General features: G+C 53.3%; 1 protein-coding gene and 1 long non-coding RNA gene across 13 annotated transcripts in view; one reads left to right on the forward strand and one right to left on the reverse strand.

Annotated features, from left to right (window-relative positions):
• OTOF (otoferlin) overlaps positions 1–20,577 on the reverse strand; it is a 114,728-nt gene extending 94,151 nt beyond the window's left edge. For 10 of the 12 annotated variants that reach the window (XM_054819286.1, XM_054819285.1, XM_054819284.1 and 7 more), the window contains exons 1-3: positions 20,373–20,577; positions 13,589–13,647; positions 1,341–1,429 (exon numbers count right to left, since the gene is read on the reverse strand). In XM_054819286.1, coding sequence (XP_054675261.1) covers positions 1,341–1,429; positions 13,589–13,647; positions 20,373–20,451 — 227 coding nt within the window. In that variant the 5' untranslated portion in view covers positions 20,452–20,577. The remainder of the gene's footprint in view (positions 1–1,340; positions 1,430–13,588; positions 13,648–20,372) is intronic. The other 2 variants (XM_054819288.1, XM_054819287.1) reach the window with 2 other exon arrangements.
• LOC129204071 (uncharacterized) lies at positions 19,366–22,973 on the forward strand. The gene is made up of 3 exons (XR_008576268.1): positions 19,366–19,419; positions 19,832–19,937; positions 21,346–22,973. It is a non-coding gene; the product is annotated as an uncharacterized LOC129204071 (long non-coding RNA).
• Positions 22,974–26,497: the final 3,524 nt, after the last annotated feature.

Below are 26,497 nucleotides of genomic sequence, written 5' to 3' on the forward strand. Positions count from 1 at the left end.
CTCACATGGACCCTGGGACAATTCAGGGCTGTAGAAATGATTCAGATCTCCTATTCCATGTGCCCATCACTCACAAACTCAGTGACCACCACAACTGCACTACCTCGATGCAGGTGCCTCGAGGAGGTGGTCTGAACACAACTCAAAGTGACTCGTGCTACGTATGGCTCCTCTGGCAGAGCTGAGGTCTCCCCACCAGCCCTGGACCACTCTTCTGCCATCCATTCCCCACTCAACGCATCCACCTGCGCTGGGACCCTCTGGAGAATCCTTGCCTTTCTCCTCCCACAGAGCAACTGAATAAACCCCGTTTTTTCAACTCTCCTGCTACTCAAGCTCCTACTTAAAAGCAAGACAAAGGTAGGTAATTTTTTTTCTTATTTTGTTGTTTGGGGGTTTTTGCTCTGTTTGTAGGGGGGTTTGTGGTTTGTGGCGCTTTTTTTTTTTAGATCATGTATATTTAGCAAGCCTGCCCTGTGTGCCACCTGTCTGCCCCCTCATTTTTTTGGCTCTGAAGCAAGTTTTTGCATGAACATGTGCCTGGGAGATGTTCAGGAGACCCTGCTGAGCTCCACCTGGGGAAGACACTGGATTTCACTGCAAAAATCTTAGTGCAGCATCCAACCACAAGCAAGACCCTTGCCTCAGCTCTTTTTCCTTTCCCCTCTTTAATGTCAGTGTAAATGTTCTGTAGGAGAATTCACGTACGCCACCCATGCTTTTGTGAAATGCTCCCATGTTTTTTGCGATGGCAGCACGGAGAAAGGTATGACACACACTAAGGCTGACAGAAGGGACAGACAAACTTTGCTTGTCTTGTGTTCGTTGTTAATGTGGGGGCAAAACTTAGGCCATAAGAAACCTAAAATAATGTTCATAACATTGCAGATAAATACATAAGGCACAACAACCACCGTAGCATCTATGTGAGAAAGTTTTTCACGAATAAGATAAATAAACACTTGCAGAATTTGCAAAAGCTGGGGAACTACATGCAGGTATCAACTCCCACCTTGATAATTAACCAAGAGATTTCAGTTTCCCTTAAATACATGCAAATTGTATTAAACCAAACAGCAGCACCTTGGAAAAACCGTGGCATAGACACGGCACTGACCACCATCTAGTTGCTGGTGGTTAGCAACCTCACTTGCTGAGCTCTACACGTTGCATCTGAGCTTCTTTGACCTTCCCAGCAGACATCACCAACGTCTTCCTCGCCCTCCAGTCTCCAAACCAAACCGGGATGTGGCTCCAACTCGAGCAGGAGTTCCCTCTTCCCACCGGAGAGGACCCGGGGGGTCGGTGGGAAGGAAGGACAGGACAGACCACGCTCTCACCTGTTGGTGAAGACTTTGCTGTAGTTGAACACTTGGATCTCCAGGATCTCATTCCCGTCGATATTGCTTGCCACTGGCCAGCGGAAGGTCTGCGGGGGAAGGACAGGAGGGAGATGTCAGGCTTGTTTTGGGGACCTGCTGCAGAGGTGATGAGGATGGAGCTGAGATGACCATGAAAAAAGGCTAACTAGCCTAACTAGCCAGATGACCACAGAAAAAGGCTAACTAGCCTAACTTTTTCCCAGCAAAAAGGCAGACAGGGCTGTTTTACAGAGGTCTCATGAAGAATGTGCCTCGGTGCTAAATATTTTATATAGAGAGTATGAGTAAGATTCAGCTGGACAGGGTGCTGGGCCATCTTGTCTAGATGGAGCTTTTGCCAAGAAAGGTCGGACCGGATGATCCTTGAGGTCCCTTCCAACCCGGGATTCTATGATTTTATGAATACATATTGTATAAGTGTGTATATAGATATATTTATACACATTTTACATTTATATATATACAAAAAAATATATGTGTATATATACATAAAAATCACTTTCGTGTGTGGTTTTTTTGCTTCCCAAGGCAAGAAGTCCATCTGCCAGGCTAAACCTCCTGAGCTGCTCTCAGTTTTCCAAGTCATGGGTCTCTTGTGGCCTCCCGAAGCCGAGCACACCCCATTGCCAAGCTGCTCTCGATGCGTCGCGGGATGGGAACGTGACGCCCCAGATGCGGAGGCAGCCGGGTTGAGCCCTGCGCCGGTTACGGGAGCGGCAGAACAGCATTCAAAGTCTTGAAAGGAAAGTGCTTATCAAGCAACTTCACAGGAAGAAATTAGTGACTCTTCAGAAATATGCCAACATTCATTTTTTAAGCTATTTTTTCCCCTTCTACATTTTCTGCAGTGAGTCAAGGAAGCAAACGAAAATTTCTGAAGTATAAAACTAGAAATGGCCTCACGACAGGGCTTGCAGCCGCTTTTACTTTGGGGTCTCCATCATGGGGATGTAATTCATCCCTTCCTCCTACAGCATGTGCGCTGCACTCTGCTCACTGCTTCCCACCACTTTGATTTTTGCTAGGTTGATAAATGCAACCAACAATCCCAAGGTTAATTATGAGCTGCCTGTTCCCTCCTGCCATCACCATGACTCTCTGGCCTGAGAATTTGTTCTATCCTGACTGCTCAGGGCTCCTCAACACGTGCAGATGGAGATTCATCAGCCCGGTGCTCCTGCCCCATCCTGTCCTCTCCACCATGGCCCTCAGACACGCTGGTGAAGGAGACAGAGTCCGCCATATCAACCTCCCACAATGTTCTGGATGTTAAGCTGGTCCCATCTATGATCTTCAGCTTCAGCTGGGCAGAGGAGTCCCTGTCCTGCCTCGCAGAGGGAGGCGACGTTCCCAGGGTCTGCCCAGAGATGCCCCAGGAGACCAGAACTTGGACCTTCTCAAGGGAACCTCTTCACTTTCCACAGCAGTGGTAGTTTACTATGGGATAAGCTGCTCTGCCAAGATCAGGACTTCTGGTTGCTTCTGAGATGGAGAGAGAAAGCCCAAGCACAGGGGACATGACTTCTGCCTGGATCATCGAACCACAGAATTGCAGACTGGTTTGGGTGGGAAGGGACCTCTAAAGCTCATCTAGTCCAACCCCCTGCCATGAGCAGGGACATCTTCAACTAGACCAGGTTCCCCAAAGCCCCGTCCAGCCTGACCTTCAATGTTTCCAGGGATGGGGCATCCACCACCTCTCTGGGCAATCTGTGCCAGTGCCTCACCACCATCAGCACAAACAATTTCTTCCTTCTATCTAGTCTGAATCTCCCCTTTTTAGTTTAAAACCATTACCCCTTGTCCTGTCGCTCCAGGCCCTGCTAAAACCCTTGTCCCCATCTTTCTCATAAACCCCCTTTAACTACTGGAAGGATGCTCCTGGTCCTCCCTGATACCTGATGTCTATGCATCCTCACCACCACAACAGAGCCTCACCTTTGATCCCTCTAGCCAGAGCCTTGGCCAGTGCAAGACAAACCCAAACCCCTCTGCTATCTCCATAGAAGAATAAACCACGGTCCAGGCACAGGCTCTTCTCTGTGCACACACATCTGATATGGACTGGGTGTTTAAAGGTGTCTGGAAGCTCCTCCTGAAACCCCAGCAGAGCTCAGTTCCTGGGTTGGTTTTTTTTTTTGTTTGTTTGTTTTTCTGTTTCCTTCCTCAGAAATACCAATTTCTGCTTGCCCACAGATCAAATTTGGGGGAGGAACTGGAATGAGCAGGCATCCCTGCCTCTGTCACAAAATCATTTGGGTGAGTCTCTGCTCCCCATCCTTGGGCTATAGGGTGCGTGCCAGAAGCTGTTTCTTGCTCTTTGGGTACGTACAGCACCGAGCACAGGGAAGTCTATCGAGCAGATCCCAGGCGTCAAGTGTGGCTACCAGGATAAGGTACAGAAATAACAATGTGTAGGCACCACCCCCCCCGCCGTTAGAGGTTTGTCAGGCAGCAAAATAGCAAATTTGGAAAGCGCGGTGGCCTAGAAAGGCTCCCAGGATCCCTGCGGAACAGCCTTGCTGACAGCTTTCCGCACCAAGAAGCTCGTCCGGGGATGTTCACGCCACAGCCCATCCGCTGCTGCTGCAGCAAACCCCGGGGTGGGGAGGTGGGGGGGTGGCAAGCGATGCACGGTGTGGAGGAGCACAGTCCCATCAGCTGCGCTCTGCAACGTGCCGTATCGTCCTGGGAGCGCTCCTTGCACACGTGCTTGCACACCTCCGGTTCCAGAGGGACCCACCTGTCTAGACCCACTAGTGCAATTTGTTTGAAGCACTTGGAGTTTTGCCTAAAATCCTGGGGAATGCCAGGCAGGGTACCATTTTCCACCATCAGAAATAATCCCTTCACGGCATAGCCCCTGGTTTCTTGGGCTGGGCTTCAGAAAGGGGTTCAGATCTGAATTCTGCTGCAGATCCCCTGGATTTGGTTAAATCGTTCAGGACAAAATCCAGAGCAGATGCTCTTGGTTTGGGGCTTAGGAATCAGGGTTGGGATTCCTCCATCTGACCTAGATGCTTAGACGTTGCCTACCCAAATCAATATCCCTCGTCTGGGCTCTCCATCACCGGAGAAACTCTGGCACATCCTGGGTACAAACCGAGCCATAGCTCACCTTTGGGAGGGGGTCACATTCTTTCTATCCTTTCTGGACAGACTATCCAGCCATGACTATATGCCTCAGATTAAAAGAGGGCACCCTGTTCTGCATGCTGTCCAAAATCCCCCCCCCCCCTCCCCAAAACCCCACTAACAGGACAAGGAATGGGTACCCAGACCCCTGGGCTATGAACAAACTTCTGCACCGTGTTCCCCAGCCTGTGGTCCATGTACTGCCAGTCTGCCCAGACACACTTGGTCTCCTCCTGGTTTTATCCCAGTGCATGGAAAACCACTCAAACCGACTTGTGTCACCCAACCAGGAGTTTTAAAAACTTATTTTCCCCTCCTTCATTTTACAACCGTGCCGTCCCATGCACTAGTGAATCCCAGGGCATTGCTCCATCCGAGGCTGCTCTCAGTTTCTCTGATAGCTTTTTGATTTTGAGCGTTTCGGAGAGGCGGGTGGTGGATCTGGAGCACCCAGACCACGTCTAGCACCTTGTGGGTGAAGGTCTGACAGTGGCAAGTCAGCCTGGCTGCGAAATGAAAATGCAAGTCTCTCTGCTTTTCTCTCTGAGTTACAGCCACCTCAGCCTCGGCAGGAAAAAAAAAAAAAAACCAGCTCAAAGGAACTGGGTGATATGATTTTCCTCCTAAGATAGGTATTTTTTTCTTATTATTATCTTTTAAGCCTGGAAAGGATTATTACGGTCGCTCAGTCTGACCTCTTAAACAACCCAGTCCATGGATTTTTTTTGTGTTTCACTCAAAGGCTCCTAAATCAAACACAGATACGCCTTGTAGCTCAGAACATATTTTTAACAGGGAAAAAGGAAAAAAACAGACATCCCAGCATTCAAGCAACAACATTTAACTACACTTCCAGATAAATGGTTTCAACGGCTGATTGCCTTCAGCAATAAGCATTTGCACCGCACTTCTGCTTTGAGTTCCTGGGCTTCAGCTCCCCAGCCCTCTGTTCTCCCACCAAGCTAAGATGCTACTTAAACTCTTTCATTTGGCTTTTTAGATTTCATCCCTCGCTGTCTGCAGAGACGCACCAAGGGAATTGCCCTTGGGCTGAAACCAGCGCTCCCTTTGCAACAGGGAGAGGCAGAGCAACGCCACCAACCGAGGCTATGCACCTCCGGAAAGGAGACTGGAGATGGGCACCCTGCTAAAAGCACCGAGAGCAGGATCATCTCACTGCAAATTCCTGCTGCTCCCACTGGCACCAAGGCAGCTGCTGTCACCCAGGAGCTGCATGGCATTCGCAGAGCCTCTCCTCTTTGCAGACAGGTTTTCCTTCCCTCGACACCCTTGGGTGCTGCCCTTCACGCAAGCGATGAAAGAGGGCAAATGTTTCAGAGCTGGAGTTTCCTCTGTTAATTTATAACAGGCCCTGAGGGACTACTTACTCTCATCAATTCAGAGTGTGGGGCTGAAAGGAAATCACACAGAATCCCAGACTGGTGGGGGTTGGAAGGGACCTCTGGAGATCATCTCGTCCAACCCCCTGCCAGAGCAGGATCACCTCGAGCAGGTCGCACAGGATCACGTCCAGGTGAGTTTTGAATCTCTCCAGAGAAGGAGACTCCACAACCTCTCTGGGCAGCCTGTCCCAGGGCTCGGTCACCCTCACAGTGAAGAAGTTTCTCCTCATGTTCAGATGGAACTTCCCGTGTTCCAGTTTGTGCCCATTGCCCCTTGTCCTGTCACTGGGCACCACTGAGAAGAGTCTGGCCCCGTCCTCTTGACCCCCACCCTTTAGCTATTGATAAGTGTGGATCAGATCCCCTCTCAGCCTTCTCTTCTCCAGGCTAACCAGCCCCAGCTCTCTCAGCCTTTCCTCATACCAGAGATGCTCCAGGCCCCTCCTCATCCTCGCAGCCCTCCGCTGGACTCTCCCCAGTAGTTCCCAGTCTGTCTGGAACTGGGGAGCCCAGAGCTGGACACAGAACTCCAGATGTGGCCTCAGCAGGGCAGAGCAGAGCAGAGGGGGAGGAGAACCTCCCTCGACCTGCTGGCCACGCTCTTCTCCATGCACCCCAGGACACCGTTGGCCGCCTTGGCCACGAGGGCACACCGCTGGTCATGGAGAGCTTGGTGTCCACCAGGACGTCCAGGCCCTTCTCCGCAGCGCTGCTTCCCAGCAGGTCACCCCCACCCTGTCCTGGTGCTGGGGTTATTCCTCCCTGGGTGCAGGACCCTACACTTGCCCTTGTTGAATTCCATTGGGTTCCTCTCCGCCCAACTCTCCAGCCTGTCCAGGTCTCGCTGAATGGCAGCGCAGCCTCCTGCTCTGTCGGCCTCTCCTCCCAGTTTGGGATCGCCAGCAAACGTGCTGTTTGGCAGGTAATGTGGGCTGGGAAGTGAACACAAACCATGCCATAGTGTAATTCAGTGGCAGGGGCAGCGGTGCCTGCAGCAGGTCCCACACATGCCTTCCCAAACTGCTTTCCACCAAGCCACTAAAACCCAGCAGCACCAGGGACTGGGATGCACCCCCAACCCTAAAGTGCTCCCCAGATGTGGCATGCACAGAGATGACCCATCTGTCCTCCCATACCCACCTCATCCTGCGAGAGTCTGACCTTTGCAAGGGGCTGCACTTAATGGCTGCTCTTCACTGTGTTTATCCATGACCGTGACCATGGCAGAGGGCTCCCGTGGCAAGGAGGTGGCACGAGGACAGGCTGGAAGGCTACTGCTAAAATGTGGCTTATCTCAACAGAAAACCTTGCAATGGCCACTCTGCGCTGCAGTTAGCTAGCAGGGTGAAAGCCACAGACTTTACATTTATGCAATGCAATTAGGCGGTCCGATGGGCCACGGTGTCGAAGAAGCCAAGGGAATGAGGCTGGAAGGTCTCTGAGAGCACATCCATCTGTCCCTCCTCCCTGGTGGCAGCAGCAGCTCCACTCAACCCTTCAAGCCCATTTTTACAGAGAGATGAACAAACAAGCATTTTGCAAAACATCCCTGCAATGCCACTATGGATGCCAGCTAAGAGACAAGGCAAACTCACAATAAACCCTAACTTCGCATCCAACCAAGGGACGCGTTCAAGGAGATGCTGCATGCTGCCGCGTGGGGACAGCGGGTTATCCCAAATCTGCCACCTGTGAGGTTTTCCATCTCCTTCCAAGTCAGACGGTCGCATTTGGCCCTCACAGTTTCTCCACCTTCCTGGCTTTCCACAACTGATCTCCTGGGTCTGGAGATAACATATCCATCAGGAATCCCTCCAGCTGTGGCACGGTCTAAGTACTACATCACTATTGAAGTAATATAGGATGATCCATAAACCCATTTTATTCCTTCTCAATGATCTGCCTAGAAATTGGGGGACAGTTTTTAGCAGGGTCTGTAGCGATAGGACAAGGGGTAATGGTTTTAAACTCAAAGAGGGGAGATTCAGGCTAGATAGAAGGAAAAAACTGTTTTCGCTGATGGTGGTGAGGTACTGGCACAAGTTGCCCAGAGAGGTGGTAGATGCCCCACCCCTGGAAACATCCAAGGTCAGGTTGGATGGGACTTTGGGCAACCTGATCTAGTTGAAGATGTCCCTGCTCATGGCAGGGGGATTGGACTAGATGAGCTTTAGCAGTCCCTTCCCACCCAAAGCACTCTGTGATGCAATGATTCTATGAAATTGCTCCCACTTCACATTTTTGTAGGGAAGGGTATGGGGGACGCGGTTGTGTGAGAAAAGACAAGCGTGATGCACCAAATAAAGAGGTGAGAACTGGTGGCCAGATGGCATTTAAGGCTCAAGGGAAGAACAAGATCTGGAGCTACCAGACACTGTTGTGATGAATGTGTGCATTATGGTGGGATGGCTGGAAGAAAAAAAGATAGAGGCAGAGAAATGCCTTGGCAAAATGCAGAAGCTAGACGCTACCAGTGAGACAGCTTTAAGGGAGCTGGGAAAGGGCATCTTTGTAAGCCATGTCACCCCTCTTTAAGCCATGTATCCCCTTTTTAAGCCATGCCACCCCTTTCTAAGCCACGTCTCCACTTTTTCTGCAGCACCTGGGAGCCTTGGCTGGGTGCTCATCCTGCCTGTCATCTCCAAGCCTGGTTAATCAGGGGCATTTCCAGATGTTCAGGTCAAGGCTGCAGCTCTGAGTCTCAGCTTTCGTGACAGCAACATTTAAGCCTGTCCTGGTCCCTTTAGGACAGGGTCCCCTTAGGAGAGACTGAATGCAGGCAAGGAAGACCACACAGGACTCATCCACAGCTCTCCATGCCAGCACCATCACTGGAGTCCCCTTCCCTTCCCTCCTGCGCTGGGTGCCTGCAGGAGAGCTGCAGGACAAGCCCCTCCAAGAAGAAACCCTTTGGGGTGCAGGCAGGACACAACGCAGTGGTTCCCGATTAAGTAAAATACAGCTGTAGTGCCATAGCTCCCCTCTGGAACAGCCAGCAGCTTATCTTCCCCAGGCTTCGGAGAAGTACAGGTTTTGCATAATTCATTAAGCAATGAATAAAAATAATTGCAAAGGAAATAGAGTGAAACCAAACAAATGGAAACCACTGGGGCAGCCCAAATTCAGCCTGGTAGCAGGTCCTCATGAATGTTAAGCAGTGGCAGGGAAAGCTGATGTCCTCGTTAGCACTGTCAAAAAAATCCTTTGGCTTTGCATGAACCTAATGTGAATTTTCTGCTTGTCCCCAGCCCTGAGATGAGGCAGGGAGCATCCTCTTCATCCTCACCCCATTTCATCTCGAGATCAGCCAGCTCAGCTTCAAAAGCCTTCCCCACTCCAGGGGATGAGACATACCCCCACCCAAATCACACACACCCCCCAGACACAAGGTCACCATTTTAACCCATTTTGAGGGGAAAGCAGGAGGAAACGGGGCCATTTCTGAGGCTTCTGGTTCATAAGTTGTGCCAGACTCAAGTTGTGCCAGGGGAGGTTCAGGTTGGAGATGAGGAGAAATGTCTTCCCCCAAAGGGTTGTCAATCCCTGGGACAGGCTGCCCAGGGAAGTGGTGGAGTCCCCATCCCTGGAGGGATTGAAAAGACGTGGAGATGTGGTGCTTGGGGACATGGGTTAGTGGTGGGCTTGGCAGGGTGAGGTTAATGGTTGGACTCGGTGATCTTAAAGGTCTTTTCCAACCAAAACGATTCTGCGATTCTATAAATGATCAGTCCAAGGAGCCACCTGAGCACTGGGAGGGTGCACAGGTAACTGGAGAGTAATATGAAATAACACCCCACCTCTCACCCCACTGGTATTAAATTCATTGCAAAATTCAGGGAGAACTAGGAAGCTGAAGAGGCAAAACCACCACTTCTGCAGAGGCACTGCAGCCAGGTGGACAACCAGAGAGGCTGTGGATGTCCCATCCCTGGCAGTGTTCAAGGCCAGGTTGGATGGGGCTTTGGGCAACCTGGGCTAGTGGAGGGTGTCCCTGCCCATGGCAGGAGGGTTGGAACTAGATGATCTTTAAGGTCCCTTCCAACCCAAACCATTCTATGATTCTATGATTCTGTGAGTTACTGGAGGGCAGGCAGACCCTCCTGCTCATCTTCAAGTCACAGTGCCCCCGAGCAGACCCCTCGATACTGCTCCAGCCATCAGACAGCCCAATTTTGTGCACCACAAGCATTACAGAGCACGTGCACCCATCACCTCCCTGCAAAAGCTCCCCATGGGATAACCCCATGCGGGGGAATAGCTGAGGAATAGTTGAGTGCTGCAGTGATGCAATAATAAAATTTTATTCAATAAAATTAATCAGCTGGGCTTGTCATCAATGCCACAATGACTTGCCTTGCGTGTACACTCAAAGGGAAATACCTGTTTTCCTGGATAGCCTCATCAGCTAATTACTCCAGGCAGCACAAGACATGTTCCCTAGCTCATGGCAGGTTTCTTGTCCGTGGCCATTGCATCAGGGAGTCCCTCAGCAGCATGAAATAACGAGAGGTTTAACAGGGGAAGAGGAAACTGGACTGCACCTCTGCCGCATTTTGCTGTGCTCTGTCCTACATGATACGGAGGATGCAGCTGTGCAAGCGCCCAGGCTGTTCCTCCAAACAGCAGCTATCTCCAGCCCCAGTCGCCAGCTGTGCACGAGCAGGGACCGGCATTCAGCTTCCCAGTGTGCGGCAGGGCTACACCACCAGTCCTGCTGCTTTACAGAGCTCTCAGCAATTTACAGAGAAGGGCAAGCAGCAGCCTCCCCATTTCCACCCGTACAGGAGGCATGGCCCATCCAGCTAATCTTGCAGATGTGGCTCAATTCCCAGCAAGCCCCCCAGCAGAGCTGGAAAGGTCAACCCAGAAATGTAGGCTTGCCTACACGTTTTCTGCATCATTCACTACGTGCCATCAGAACACATCAAACTATTACGTTTTGGGCCAGTTGGGATAGTATTGGGTCATGGGTGCTACAGCAGGAGCTGTGTCTGACCTGGCATTAAATACAGATTTAAAAATACAACATTAGCGCACGTTTAGGTAACTGAATGCCTCGTGGAGCGGCTATGCACATCTCAGCTCATCTGTTGGATGCTGTGGAGCCCTTGCATGACCCCAAGGATAAAAACCTGACTGATGGGGCAGTCCTTCAGGGCATAAGCAGAGAACAGATGTAGGAATGTGCTGAACTTAAAAACCGCTGGGATTACTCATGTTTGGCAGGTCCCAAGCCCTGGAGCAGCCAGCAGTTGCACACCTTCAAGTCATCTCTGCCCGGGCTCCATGTTGACCTTGGTCCTCAGTGCTAAGGAACCTCTGATCCATGCTGGAGTTTCCTCCGGCTGGAGCCAGGTGGTTCATGAGGAAAATCAAGGTATTTAGAATCATCAAATCATGGATGGGTTTGGGTGGGCAGGGACCTCCCAGCCCATCCAGTGCCACCCCTGCCATGGGCAGGGACACCCTCCACTAGCCCAGCTTGCCCAAAGCCCCATCCAACCTGGCCTTGAACACTGCCAGGGAGCCGGGGCAGCCACAGCTTCTCTGGGCAACCTACAACCTCTCTGGGCAACCTAATTTGCAGTGTGGGGGAGCAGGGAGCTGGGTGCAGCTTAGCTGCTGCCCATGCATCGCGTATCACCCAGCGCAAGGAGATGAGAAGAGCCCAAAGCTCGGTCCAGGCATGCAGGGTTGTTCCTAATCAACTTGCCTCACTCTGCTGCAATTCACTGTGTAGATGGTACCAGGCTGATTCTGACCAGGTTTACATGAGGGTCTCACAGCAGGAACTGCAATAAACATGATCTAAACAGAGAGATGGGGACAGCCTGAGGCTCATCCCCACAGATGCAGTAAGAGGAACTGGAAGAAGATGTGATGCACACTAACATACACCTCAAGGCTCAAGGCTCTCTTATACCTGCTGTCTTTTAAGCTCTATAGCCCTCGTCCTCCTGACGTGCACCAATGCCCATACTCTCCTGCACACTGCCTGGGACCGCAGGGGGGTCAGGGCTTGGCTGGGATGCTCAGAGCTCGGCTGGGGTGCTCCAACATCCCTGTGCAGCACCAAGCACTCAGAGCAGCCAGCATCTGGCATCCCACCAAGCCTGAGACAGTGAGGGGAGCCTCCAGCCCTTCAGCCCTGGCAGGGAAGGATCTCCTCATTCAAATTCAAAGAGTTTTGAGACACAAGCAGCTCCACCGGTGCACACCTCTGTGGTTGTTATTCAAATCAGTTATTATACTAACAAATTGCTGTGTGCAGATCTATAGAAATCTGCATCCCATTAACATCAGCAGCTTCCCCCAGCTGCCTCGGCTTTGTGGGAGCGTGGTTGGAGACCTGTCTCCATCCACCTTCTCACTGTGCCTCACTGATCCCGTGCAACCCTGAGGGTACTGGTGGCAGCTCCCAACCTGACTGTGCCATGGGCTTCCCCTGCTCCTTAATCTTCCCTGGCAGTTTAGGGGAGCCTGAGATTAAGCTCTTCCCCTAAAACCTGGAGCAAGGACTGACACAAGCCAGGGACGCAGAGGGGCAGGGAGGAGCCCGGTGTGCTTCTGGCTGCACAGGCTGGGAACACCATGGGCTTTATCACCCCACAAACACATCCCATGCCTGGAACCGGGATGAAACCTTATTTTTTAAAGGTGGAAAAAGCTTTAGAAAGTTATAAACAGTTTAAAGATCTTAATATTCCTCATAGCCTCTTGTATTCTCCAGCCCCTGGGAATGGGTTATCTCTACGAGAAACACAAAGCAATCAGAGGAAATATCCATTCTCTTCTGAAAGCATATTTCCATTTTGAATGTGACTTCTTAGCAGCACCTCTATTCCCTGCTTGTGTGGGTGACTTTATTTCAATCATCTCAGAATATTTTCTTGCTAACTGCTTAAGAAAAGGCTGTATTTTCAAACCACACAGAACTTGGGTTTCAATTCCTTCTCTCTTCCTTTCCAAGCCCAAAGCTGAGCGCTAAAGGCCCCGATCATCGAATCACAGAATCATAGAATCTTTAACGTTGGAAAAGACCTGTAAGATCATCAAGTCCAACCATCAACCCAACACCCCCATGCCTACTAAACCCAACACCCCCATACCTACTAAACCCAACACCACCATGTCTACTAAACTCAGCACCACCACGTCTACTAAACCCAACACCACCATGCCTACTAACTCATCCAATCGGCACCCAAAGCAGATCAGTTGGCTTGTTACCCGGCGTGAGTTGAGGGATGCAGACGGGTGGGGGAGGCTGGCAAGCTGAGCATCAATAACTGAGGCACTGTGGATTTGAAACAAGGAGTTTTCCCCCCATGATGCCAAGAAAATGAGAGTCGAGAGCCCAGCAGGATTTGCCCAGCAGAGAGACAAGCAATTTCTTCTGAAACTTCAGTGCAAACAACGTGGATTTTTTATTTTTTTTAAATTAATCACCCCACGGGGAAATGCTGTAGGGCTGTTCCCACATCATGGGACATGCCGTGTCCTCAGCCCCAGCCAGACAACAACCAAGAGACCCATTTGGTACCTTCCAGGAGAAACCCTGGAGGAGACAACGAAGATGCCAAAACACTTAAATTGAGGAACACGGATATTCATCTGGACAGGGAGTTGCAGCAAAGCAAACCAGGAGGAAAACACGTCGTCTCTTACCTCATCAAACCTGGCCTCATCCTCACAGTTTTCAAGCACTCGGGTGTAGAAGGAGAGCCCTGGAGAAGGGAGAGGAAAAACAGGTCGGTCGCAGCGAGGCGAGGGGCAGCCGGGGCAGCAGACGCGGGTCGGGGCTGCACAGCACCGGTGGCAGTGAGACCCCAGGGTCGGGGTCTGCAGGGGGGGCCTCGATGGAACACAGTCTGTGGGCATTGCCTGGGATGGGGAATAGGCGTCTGCGAAGGTGTGAGAGCACCGCAGGCGTGTGTGCGCGCGCGCGCGTGCAAAGGGGGTGCAGTGGGAACACAGCCCACACAAGAGGGTGAATCCAGCTTCGGCTTCCCCGCACGGGCACTAAACACCACATTAACCTGCTTTAAGAGCTAATTAAGAAGGTTTTTCCGGAGTGCGCTTAATCGGTGTGTTCAAGTCTTGTCCCATCTGTTGCAGAGCAGATGAAACACAGCATGGGGATGGGGTTCGCGGCAGTTTCGGCATTGTTTGAACAGGGGCTCCTCAAGCTTCGGGGTACTGGGATGCAGGTCTACACACCCCAGAAGTGTGCTTGAACCCTAAGGATGAAATTTAGGACTGGCTACCCCAAGAAAACCACCCCAAAGGATCTGCACCTTTGAGTCCAACCGCACGGATGCAGCCCCACGTGCCCGCCCCGATGGCAGCATCCCTCCGGCACCGCGTCCCCGGATGCAGGGACTTGGGGAGGATGAGGAGCTCAAGCTGCTCTGCCTGTGCAGGCTGGGGAACCTCGAAAGCCTCAGGTCAGCTGTGAGTGGGGATGGGACGAGAGGAGGAGCAGCCAGATGTGTGCAGCTGCAGAGGGGAAGCCCAGGGAGAGCAGCCAAGCATGTGCATTAGTTATTGAAATAATCAGGTTTTTCCCAAGGAGCCCCAGCTCAGAGGTTGCCCCATGCTTTCAGCTGCTCTCAGGAGGATAACCTTACCCACCCACACCCCCCTCAATCAATTTTTCTAGTTAATATCCACTTCATAGCACTGCAGGTGGAAAACTTATAAAAATGCTAATATTTAATCACTGAATCACATTGAGGCTTTCCCTTCCAGAAAAGAAAACTGTCTCCTGGGTAATTAAAAACATCTCTGTGCACGAATCTGTTTTGGGCCCAGCATTGCACAGACGACCTGTGGTCAGGGAAAGAGGATGCCAAGGAACCCCATACTGCTGTGGGGTCAACTTTTACTTTATTTTGTGGAAGATTGAGATATCCTGATGACACGACTCTTGGCAGGGAATGCCCCATCCCTTTCTAATTTAACTGTTACGCAAGGAGACCCAGAAAATCATTTTATCCAACTTTCTGCTGTCTGCAGCATCTGACCTGGGTAAAGCAAACCCAGAAGGTGTGTCCTGTATCCCAAACCACCCTCCCAGTTCCTTACCATGGATGTCTGCACCCACGGGTGCACGAGTTTCTCGGGGATATGGGCAGAGCACTGTATTTATGTCATGCCAGGCAACTCTGGGTGAGGGTAGAGGAGACCCACAAGCCTCATGGGCTACAGGACAGTTGCCCACCCTCGCCCCATTCATACTGGCTGCCTCCCAGTGCAAAGGGACCCAGGGTTCGTTCCCTCCTCACTTTCCATGGGGTGGGATGGGAGCTGCAGTGGGATGCAGCCCAGCCCCTCCTCACCCATGGCAGGGCAACCTGGATGGGGAATGGGACTACTACTCTTCTGGGATGGAGCCATCAGGATTAGGGCCATGGAGATGATGCGAGGGCTGGAGCACCTCTGCTATGGACACAGGCTGAGAGAGTTGGGGTTGTTCAGCCTGGAGAAGAGAAGGTTCTGTGGAGACCTCATTGCCACCTTTCAATACTTCAAGAAGGCTTATAAGAAAGATGAGAACAGACTTTTAGCAGGGCCTGTAGCAATAGAACAAGGGGTAATGGGTTTAAAATAAAAGAGGGGAGATTCAGACTAGATAGAAGGAAGAAATTGTTCATGCTGATGGTGGTGAAACACTGGCACAGGTTGCTCAGAGAGGTGGTAGATGCCCCATCCCTGAAAACATCCAAGGTCAGGTTGGACTGGGCTTTGGGCAACCTGGTCTAGTTGAAGATGTCCCTGCTCATGGCAGAGGGATTGGACTAGATGAGTTTCAACGGTCCCTTCCCACGCAAACCATTCCACGATTCTGTGATTCTAGGACCCCACAGCTTCCCAGGTGATGGGTCAGGCACCATGTGCCAGAGGCACAGAGCATCTCAGCCTTGGTGTGGGCTAAGGGGAAGGTGCAGAGCACCCTCATGTAGATACGGGACCAAAGTAATTGAGGAGACGTGCACAGGTCAGGGGGTGAGTCAGCTGTGAATGAATACAGGCTGGAAGCAGTATCTGGGAGGAGACACTCCAAGGGGGACAATCTGCCACCTGAAATACTTCTCCTAAGAGCATGACTGAAGCCAACACGGTAGGACCGAGCATCACGAGTTCCATTTCAGTGGTATCATTATCCACTGGTGCCCGGTGATGCTCCAGGGGGTATCCGTGAATGATCTCCCTCACTTACACACACTAATCCAGAGAGGGAGCCTCGCCAAGAAGCTCTTTACAACTCCATCTGTGATCGATTAGCTGACAAGCGCTCTAATTGCAAGTCCCCTCCTTCACAAGCGCAATTAGGCTGGTCTAAGAGTGAAAAGTCTGCTTTAGGCAAGCAACCCTGTATGAGCTCAGACGTTGCTGGAGGACAGGAGTAGGCACCCCTGAAATGGGCAGGCTGCAGAAAATTCACCGGGTTTTCTGCTCTTCCTCCACAGCCAGCCTGAAGAGCAAGTATTTGCAGAAAATCCCGAATTCACTCATAATTGAGTTTCACCTGCAGAGCAAAGAGGTGGAGAGCTGGAGAGCTGCAATGGCAACTGATGTGCGGCTTTGGAGCCCTTTGCAGCCAGCCTGGGGCATGCACAGGGCAGCTGCTCTGACTTATGAGTCACTGAAGTTCAAAACCAGCCCCAAATCTCCTATGAACGACTGGGAGGGTCATAAAGGCAAGGGATCTTGTTGGTTAACACCCCCAAACCGCCCAGGGAACGAGTGTCCCCTGGGAGTTTGGTGAGTCAAATCCAACGCCATGGTGGGAGACAAGTCCCTGATGCTCAGGGGTGGGAGAGGGTTTTGGCCACGCTGCTTGGGCAAAGCCCACCTCTCCCCAGCTGCTCCCATGGGTCCAGGACTGGGAGTTCCTCTTCGTGCCTCAGTTTCTCCTATTTGCAAAACGCAAATAATGCAGCTACGGCTCACAGGGGCTGCCGGGAGTGCGAGGATCCCTGGGAGAAGAGGAGCAGCGTTATTCCATAGGCATCCCACACGGCTGTCAGTCTCAGCCCTTTCTCAGGAACGCTTCTATTATGGTTGTGATTTATTCGTCTCCCACCTGAGCTGGAGTCGAGCAGCGTTCCAGAGCACTGCCCACCTGCAGAAACGCACATGGCAGCCTGTCACACCAGAGTCAAACTCTTTCTTTAACTTCTTCTCGTGCAATAACAGATGCTTTTGGCTGAATGAGCAAACACCCACCCGAGGAGCTCTGCCCAAACCCCCAGGCTGTGCTGCGGGCGGGTGAGGAGAGGGAAGAGGAGGCTGGATGGTAGCTTGGCTAGTGAAGAGCATCCCTTTCTGCAATGCTCAGTAACTGCAGGAAAACCGGGGTACTGAGGAATATCAGCACAACGCTGCTTGTGCAAAACATAGGAGTTGCTGTGAGGAGGACAGAGGGATGCCAGGCTGGTGGAGGGCACCTCACTCCACGGGGTCTAAAGCTCCCTCTAGAGTCAGTGGAGAAAGGCAGGAGACTCTTCTCTCTGGAGACCTTGGCACCAAAACCCAACCACTCACACCGGGATGTTCCCCTGCATCTGGCACTGAGGATCCATCCCATGCCATGCCAACCCATGCCATGCCAACCCATCCCATGCCATCCCATCCCATCCCAGGGAAGGGGTTAGCCCAGGGCTGGGCAGCCCTGGGGCAGTTTGGATGGGCCCTGGTGGGAGGGAAGAGCCATGGCCAGCCTGGATGGTGCAGCATCATGTTAATCAAACAGCAAAAACACAGCCAGGGATTAAAAGAGTTGGTCAGAGAGGATGAGGCAGCTTCACAGCAGCATTGAACTTGCCATGCCATGACTCTGCTGCCCATCATTCCCAAATTCTCATGGGGCAAGGGGACAGCAAAGCATTGCCTAAGCCACAGAGACACCGAACATTGGAGAAGCTCTGCCCCATTCACGTGCTGGGTGCCCAGAGTACTGGGACGCTTCATGGCCACCTGCAACACCCCGGAGGCAGGAAAGCCGTTCACAGAAAGCAATGCAACGCAGGGCTCTGCATCCTCAGGGACGGGTGTCAGAGCACACCTTCCATGTGTCAAAAGATCACCTTTCCATAAGGATCACACTGCCTATGGATTCTCATGGTATGATAATTCTGGACCCCTCATGCAGAACAAGGTCCTGTCCCCCGTGCAAGGTCCTGTCCTGGATTCATGTCTCGTGTTAGCCAGCACCCCAGGCTCAGCGCTCTCCCACAACCCAAAATGATGCCGCTGCGTGTCAAAGAGGTACAAGGGGATCTGCCTTGGACCTCCCTATCTGCAGCGCGGACACGGAGCTGCCTCCACTCATTCCCCTTCTGGGACAAGGAATTTGGGTAAGATGTCGATAGACTTTGGAGCTAAATGTTAACATAAGATATTAAACTGCTGTAGCCTGTACAGGCAAGGCTTGCTGTGGCTTCGGGGAGACACTCAGTGAGTGGCATGAAAAGGGAACGAGACCAAACCCCTCTCCACTCGCCATCCCATCCGAGGGATGGGTTGGTCCTAACCCACCCACCTGCCGCGTTCACTGACCCAGCCATGCATGGGATTGTTCCCTAACCCAGCTCCAGCACCCTTTTAGCAGAGGATGTTGCTGGCCATGGCCTCAGGATCCAGCCCTGCTGGGTCTGGTCAACGGGAGCCTCTCCAGGACCGAGCTTGCAGAAGACAGCAGCATGGTGTGTCCTGGTCACGAGCTCCATGGGGGCAAGAGCAGGGGAAGAGGCATCCCCGACTGCAGGTAGTGGTGATATATGGTGGTGATATACATTCACAGCGTGAGACTAAACCCCCTCTTTGCACAGAAGTTCATTGCAGCAAACTGCCAGGAAAAAAAATTCCGAACCCTGACCCAACTGTCCACAAAGATGACACCAAATTTTCTTCCTTGGGAAAGAAATGTCCACGAGGAGCCCAGCTCCTCACGGCTCAGCACCAGGGAAGGAAACACTGCTGGGAAGTTTGGTGTCATCCTCCCTGGATGGCATGACAGAGATGGCAATCCTGCACCACGGAGGAGCCAGCTCACGCCTGGGAGGACGATGGGGATGGGGATCATGGAGGGCCTGGAGAAATGCCCTGGTGCCCCATGAGGGGTCCGACAAGGGAACTGGCAGGAGCAGGAGAGGGTGGGTGCAGCGGGAGCACAGTGGGGCACAGCGCTGATCTCAAAGCATCTCAAAGTGGGTGTCATCGCCCATCGGTTGGACCGTAGGGTCTCACAGCAGCTCTTATGCAAAGATGTGGAAGCAGGGATGGATCCTGCCCATCCGACAGGGTCTGTGTGCGGGATCAGGACCAGGCACGCTCAGGACTGGAAACGTGGGTTCTCCCGGGGCTCACCAGGAAAACCTGCGGTGGGTCTCGGTCCTCCTGCAGATCCGCCCCTCCCCACTGCCAGGGGAGGTGGTGGGGTTCGTGAGGGTGGCTGAGGGCTGCGACCGCTCCGGGCTTCAAGCTGGCCGGGGGTATGACCTGTTCCCAGAGACATTATTTAACTGCCCCTGCGCTGATGCTAGGAGGCAGGGACAGGGAAATAGGGGGGTAATTATGCTTTTTTAAATGACTTTACAGTCATTAAGGCAGTGCAGGGAAGACCGTTTCAGGCAGTGCTGGCTGGCCTGGCTGGGACGTGATGAAAATACTTGCTGCCCTGCTCTCCCGCGGCACGTTTGCGGAGAGAAGGGGTTGCTATTCCTGACTACCGGCGCTGTCAAACCATCCCACACCCGCCTCTGTTCACCCGTGGACTCCCGCACGGATCCAGCACCATGCAGCAAGCTCACACCGAGCCTGCCCCAAGCCCTTGGGGGGCTCGGAAAAGGTTTGGCTGCTGCTTGAGGGTAAGCACCCCCAGAGAGTTTTTTGCTCCTTTTGCAGCTTCCCTCAGAAAGCTTTGGAGCTGGTGTGGATCCGAGCAGAAAAACCAAAGCTGCAGCAGCCTTAGAAGAAATCTGGGCACACGCTGGGTCCCGGCACAAGGCAAGTTCTCCTCCTGGCCCTTCCAGTGACACTTTCTTGGTGGCACAGCTTCATGACCAAGCCCTTGACCCTACGGCAGGAGCCCGGCTCCCCCCAGCAGGGGCACGGTCCTGCTCCCGGGGGTGGGTTTGCCACCCTGGGACTTCAGCTGCTCTCCCCTGGAGGAATCCCCCTCCCCAGGGGCTGCCCGTGGGGCAGGCAACGTGGGGGCTGCAGTGTCCCAGGCCGGGCACAGGCAGGCAGGGGGGGCCCAGGAGAGCAGCGCCGGTGGGGGGGCTCATACCCCAGATGGGGAGGGGTGGGCAGCCCTTCAAGCTGGCAGGCTCCCATCCCCCCTTCCCGACCCAAGCACGGCCGCGGTGGGGAAACTGAGGCAAGGGGCAGCAGCGGCAGGGCACAATCCGTCCGGGGACCCCCCCCGCCACCCCCTCCCCGATACCTCGGAAAGCCGCTTTGGCGATGCGGTCGGCTTTGCCGCGGAGACCGGAGACGGTGCGGAGCTGCAGCAGCAGAGCCATGGTGCGGAGCGGGGTGCGGAGCGGGGCGCGGGGCGGTGCGGAGCGCGGTGCGGGGTGCGGTGCGGAGCGCGGTGCAGTACGCGGTGCAGCGCTCCGAAGCGCGGGGCGGGATGCGCGGAGTGCGGAGCCGTGCTCCCCCCCAGCGCTGAATTATTCAGCAGCGGCACCGCCTCCCCCTTTCCCCCCCCCCCTTCCCCTTCCCTCCCCTCCCCGGGGAAGGCGGGTGGTTGGGGGGGGCCGGGCTGCAGGAGGTTGTGAGCGGGGAAACTGAGGCAGGGCCCCCCCAAGACGGCTGGGTGCGCAGAGTCTGCGAGCTGGAGCCTCTGGGACAAGAGCGTGTGCCTCCTCCCCCAGCCCCCCAGCTGTATGACGGGGGGGAGCTGGGGGGTGCCCAGGGAAACTCCAGCTCATCTCCCACTGCCTGGGACCACCAAGGGCCGGCCAGTGCAGGGATCCCACCCTGACATCAGCACCTCCTGGGGTCAGGTGCAAGAGATGGGTGGGCTATTATCCATGCCCCCCCTTCAGCCAGACCGTGAACAAGTTTGGGCCAGAGGACGGGACGTGTCCTGCTGTAGCATTGCTGGATGCAGGGAGGGTCCTGGAAGCGCCGGCAGCATCGGTGCGCCGCGGGGCTGTGGCATCCCAGCCCGGCAGAGCCGGCAGTGCCGCATTCTGCTGCGTGCCTATCCGAGCTGCTGCGTGCTCCGCGCTCCGCTCTGCGTGTTTGCCGTGTTCGAGGCCGAACCTCAGCAGCATCAAGTGGAATTTCCAGATCTAAGTAAGAGCTTTACACTCTGGAGCTGTGGGCTCAGTTTGGAGCGGGTCTTGCCTGTAGGGCTGCATGTGAACACCTTTCCTGGGGTCTTAAACTTGTCCTTTATTTCAAGGAAGATGATTAACGTATGCATTTGGGAAGAGGAAGAGCATGGACACGAAGGCCTTTGAGCCTCACACATCCTCCTTTCCTGCTTGGGCACTTCCAGGAAAAATCCATCTGTGGTGAAGTGTGAACCCAGGACAGTTTTAGCGTCATCAGAGAGAAGCGAGGGTGAAACCTTTGCAAATGGATGATAAAACACTGGAACAAAGACATCTGTTTCCGTCTACCACGCCAGGTTCTGCTAGAGAAGCTCGATTGCTGTCCTTCTGCCAGCAGAAAAGATCATTATGCTCATTCAGAAGTGCATGAGAATGAAGAAACTTGTGGGGATTAACAGTGTGTGCCGGTCCTCGTTAGGTTCATAATTACCTCCTGGCAGCCTGGCCCAGAGGCGAGGTGCTGTAGCAGGGAGGGAGGAGGTGGCGGTGAAGGCGGCAGCGTGCTGGGGGCCGACTGTTGCTGAGGGCTCAGGCTGTAGGAACGTCAACCCGAGTGCTACCCTGACCCTTATCACTGAGCAGCTCTAGCGGGATGTAACAGCCGTGTGAAGCCCCTGGGTCAAATACTGCTCGCCTTGTCTGGTGGTCCAGCAGAAGACATCCTCACCTTCATCTCCCTCGGCTCCACTTCCGCAATTCACTCGATTCGAGAGCAAGCAAATGACACCAGCGTTTCTAGGAGGCACCTTCAGAGTAACCCACGGTGCCCTAAAAGCCCAAGTACCACAGCAAACACCTTCTACGTCATGTGGCTGACTTTAAACCTCTCAATATCGGAAAGTTAGACAGCTAAGTAAAAAAAAATCCACTGTAAGGGGTGTTGGCTGAAGATATTCATCGCAAGAGGCGGTAGGACGGATCAGTTGGAGCTGCAACATGCGGTTAGGCGAGTGATGCTAGATGGCCACCATGAAAACACCAGCCTGAAGGTCCTGGTAAGGATTGTGACTTCTTTTTTCCTGATTTTATTTTATATGACCCTTTTCCCAGACATGATTTGACTGTTCCTACTGTAAAAGCACAGGTGGAGGGCTCTTAGGGAGTGCTAACCCATAGTTTTACTCCTAGGCTTAAATAAAGAGACACAGTAAAGCAAGAAAGAAGAAATTAGGACAGAAGATGGGTCTTTCATACGGTGCATAAAATCTGAGTGTGATTTGGTGACTGTGGTTGCTGAAAGCAGTGCAAGAAACTACTGCCCTTCGGCTGCTGGACATAAGCATCCTCTTATGATACCACAACCCAAAACCCAAAGTTTTTCTGCTCGTAGCTAAAAGACCTCCAGAGCTCAACGCTCTTCTGGATGGTGGAAGATCCACACTTGCACCCCTGGTGATTTATCCACCCATTATACCCGTAAATTGGATAATGAAGATGAGCAGGAGCAGCATAGGAACCCAACTGCAACGAAGTCAACAAAACACAAGGACTGTCAAAGTAACGGTGTGTTAAAAATGTTCTCTCCAGCTTGAGAGCTAAAGAGGCTTGCCTGTGATTAGCAGAGCAAGATGAGAACATGCCCTTTATAAGCGTTAATTTCAGTTTTTCACAATGTCTCTGCAATTTTCACATCGCTGCATGTGAATAAAATTACACACCCACCTCTGAATCACTGATGATTGCTCTTATTTACTATGGGTTTACACCACAGGCAAGGGGGAAAGGACTGCTTGCCATGGCAGAATCAGACCCTAACTAGTTCCTCCGCATATGCCTCCCACCGCACCGGTATCCCATTAAAATAAATCCAATTGCACATGCCGAAGCAATAGTCTTATGATGATGCTACAGAGCATTAAGTCCAAAATTAATGAAATTTTCTCTTCTTGACTCTTTTTCTCTATTTTTTTTCCCAGCTCTTCTCTTCCCACGCTTGAAAAAAAAATCATATCAGCCTCCCCGTTTGTCAAACCACTAAAATCCTTTATATTAATTACAGAAAGTTGTTGTGTTTTTCTTCTCCCTTTTTTTTTTTTGTGTTGAGAGTCGGACAAAGGCATCGCAACTGGGGACTGATTTTGGCCCCTTTCAACAGGAATCTCTGGCTCCGAGTGATGTTTAAATGCTAGAGGGGAATGCTAATACATTGTGCAAGCGTGTGTGCACGTATATAGAGCTGTGTATTTTCCCGTGTTATGTTTCTTTTCTCGTGCCATCCAGGCTGCTGCGTAAAATCCCCAGGAGCCCAAGAGCCCAAGCGGACCCAGGCTGCGGTAGGACGGCCTGACGAAGGCAGTTCTTCCAGTAACATATCTGCAATAAATGGGGCAAATAATCCACTCCAAAATTTTTTTTCCAATTGCTAAAAAGCTGTAACGGATGCCCGAACCATCCCCTTTCGTTACATCTGCTCTCCGAGCAGACCGGTGCAGTGACGCTTCTTCAGTCCCTCCGAGCAGGAATTTGGTGTTTTAATGAAATCAGCAATAACTGGGGGGGTTCCTCCTGCCAGGTGTGGGCAGGGAGATGGTTCTTTGCTGGAGGTGCAGCCATCAGGTGTCCCAGCAGAATGCATTTCACCCTGCCGTCTGCTCTCCTCGCTCCCGGGAGGATGCAGGCAGCGCGGGGCAGAGCCCATCGAAGGGGCAAACGAAGCCCCCAGGCACTGTGCTGTGGGGACAGCGTGCTTTGGGGACAGCGTGCTTTGGGGACAGTTTCCAGTGGGTGATTTTGCTAAGAGAAATATCTCCTGCCCTTTCCTCCAGCCAGCTTTATTTCCTTTTCAAAGTCTGCAGCGCTCAGCCCCGCTGATTCCCATGCTGGGTCCATTGTCTGCCAAGGTCACCGGTGGCTACAGTGGTCCTCTCCCCCATCGGCAGCTAAAGTCCCAAATCCTGTAGAACAGGAGCAGCAACTGAACCAGCTTTTCCATCAGCATCGGCCTGGAGAGGAGCCCTGGCCCGCCGGCAAAGGGGCTGTTGCTGGAGGTGTGACAAAAAGGAGCAGGAAAGACCCTTCTGCCGTGCAGATGTTCCTCAAGACAGGTCCAGGTCCCGCGGTCGCAGGCAGCAGGTCCCAGAGCCTCCTTGCCCTGAGGGACAGCAATGTGCATTTCTCCATTTCCCATCGGACTCACTTTTTTTTTTGGCCCTGCTGTTCCTTGTGCAGCCCCAACAGCAAGAACTGAGAGCCTTGGAGGGGGAGTAACAAGGAGAACCTCATGGAGGGCAAACATCCAAACCAGAGCACCTTTCCAGAGCTTCTCCAGCTCTTTTCCTGGGGACCAGTCACACTAGATGAGCCCCACACAGAGGGAACCGAAGCCCCCATTGATGATCTGCCCTTCTGGCAACGGACCCTTCCCGAAGGCTTTCCAGGACGGGTCCCTGGTTGCCTTCCTGGGGCAGGAATTGAGCTCCTTACACAAGGAGCTGGGGAAAAAACCAAAAAAAACCCCTAAAAAATGCAAACCTGGGGACTTTTCTGGATCCCCTGCAGCAGGCAGGTTGAGGGCAGGGGCTGTGGGGGTTGTTGGGGGGTGCAGGCAATGTTGCCGGGGGGGTGCAGGCAGAGGGTGCTGGGGTGGGTGCAGTGGTGAGGGCTGGCTGGGTGCAGGTGGTGGGTGCAGGAGATGTTCAAGAGTGGGTGGGTGCTGGGGGGTGCAGGGGATCTCAGGGTGCTGGGGGGGTCAGGGAGGTCTGGGATGGGGTTTCTGGGCTCCCACTGATGCACAGAGATGGTGTTTGTGACCCCGCTGGACCAGGCAGAAGCAAACAGGATGGATCCGGGGGCAGCTGCAGCGCAGGGAGGCACAGCCCGGATACGGCTGGCAGCAGGCAGGGGCTGAGCACGGCCAGACCAGCACCCTGGGGCCCTGCACCCTCCCCTATGGACTCTGCACCCTTCACGGATCCTGCACCCTGCCCCGTGCACCCTGCACCCTTCACAGATCCCACACCCTGCCCCATGCACCCTGCACCCTTCATGGGTCCTGCACCCTGCCCCATGCACCCTGCACCTTTCATGGATCCTACAGCCTGCTCCATGCACCCTGCACCCTTCACAGATCCTGCACCCCACACCGAAACCCCTGCACCCTTCATGGGTCCTGCACCCTGCCCCGTGCACCCTGCACCCTTCATGGATCCTACAGCTTGCCCCATGCACCCTGCACCTTTCGCAGATCCTGCACCCTGCCCATGCACCCTGCACCCTTCACAGATCCTGCACCCCACACCGAAACCCCTGCACCCTTCACAGATCCTGCACCCTGCCCATGCACCCTGCACCCTTCATGGATCCTACAGCTTGCCCCATGCACCCTGCACCTTTCGCAGATCCTGCACCCTGCCCATGCACCCTGCGCCCTTCACAGATCCTGCACCCCACACCGAAAACCCTGCACCCTTCACAGATCCCGCACCCTGCCCCATGCACCCTGCACCCTTCCCACCATAAGACTGCGTTTAACACAGGCTGACAGAGCCGGACACTACAGGGTCTCCATCTCCCGACTGCTCTGCCCTTGCAACCCCACGTCTTGGTGTTTCCTTGGACTGTTTTACACGGGTCAGGGGTTGTCGTCTTTATCGGTGATGGTAGAAGGACAGAGCGGTGGATTTTCTCACCTGCTCATGCATATGTCACGAGGGCAGTGAATAATGCATGCAGCCTTTGAGAGGCGGAATTCTCCAGCGCACCCTGCTAAAACACCCGCCTGGTCCTGGAAGGACTCTGGGGGCTTTTCCTCTCCCCCATAGACCCCAAATGGCTTTTGCCCAAGTGAGCCACACTGAGTTTCAGCTCGTTGTCCCCCTGCCCTCTTGGCTGAGGCAGCTTCCCCGGCCCCTTCCCATCATCACGCATTTTCTCCCTCCCTTCTCTTGTTTTCTCTCATGTCTCCTGTTGTTTCTTGTAAGCAGAGACTGGTGCTGCAGCCAGGGCTGGTCCAAACTGCCAAGGGACGCCCTTGCCCCCGGGCAGCCCTTGCCCCGGGTGGGCACTGCTTGTCCCTGGCAGCTTTCCCCTGGTACAAAGCCAGGCCGGGTGCCCAGGCTGTGCGTCCCGTGCACCCGCACCCACGGGATCCTTGCTGGTGGGGTTACGTGTGTGGCTGGCGTCCATCCCTCGCGCTGCTGCTCTCCGAGCTGCTGGAGTCCATTTCTCCCTTGCAGGCAGAGCTATATTTGTAGGAGATAAATATTTTTTCTTTTTATATATTATA

The sequence above is a fragment of the Grus americana genome, chromosome 3 (genome assembly GCF_028858705.1).
Source record: "Grus americana isolate bGruAme1 chromosome 3, bGruAme1.mat, whole genome shotgun sequence".
NCBI lineage: Eukaryota > Metazoa > Chordata > Aves > Gruiformes > Gruidae > Grus > Grus americana.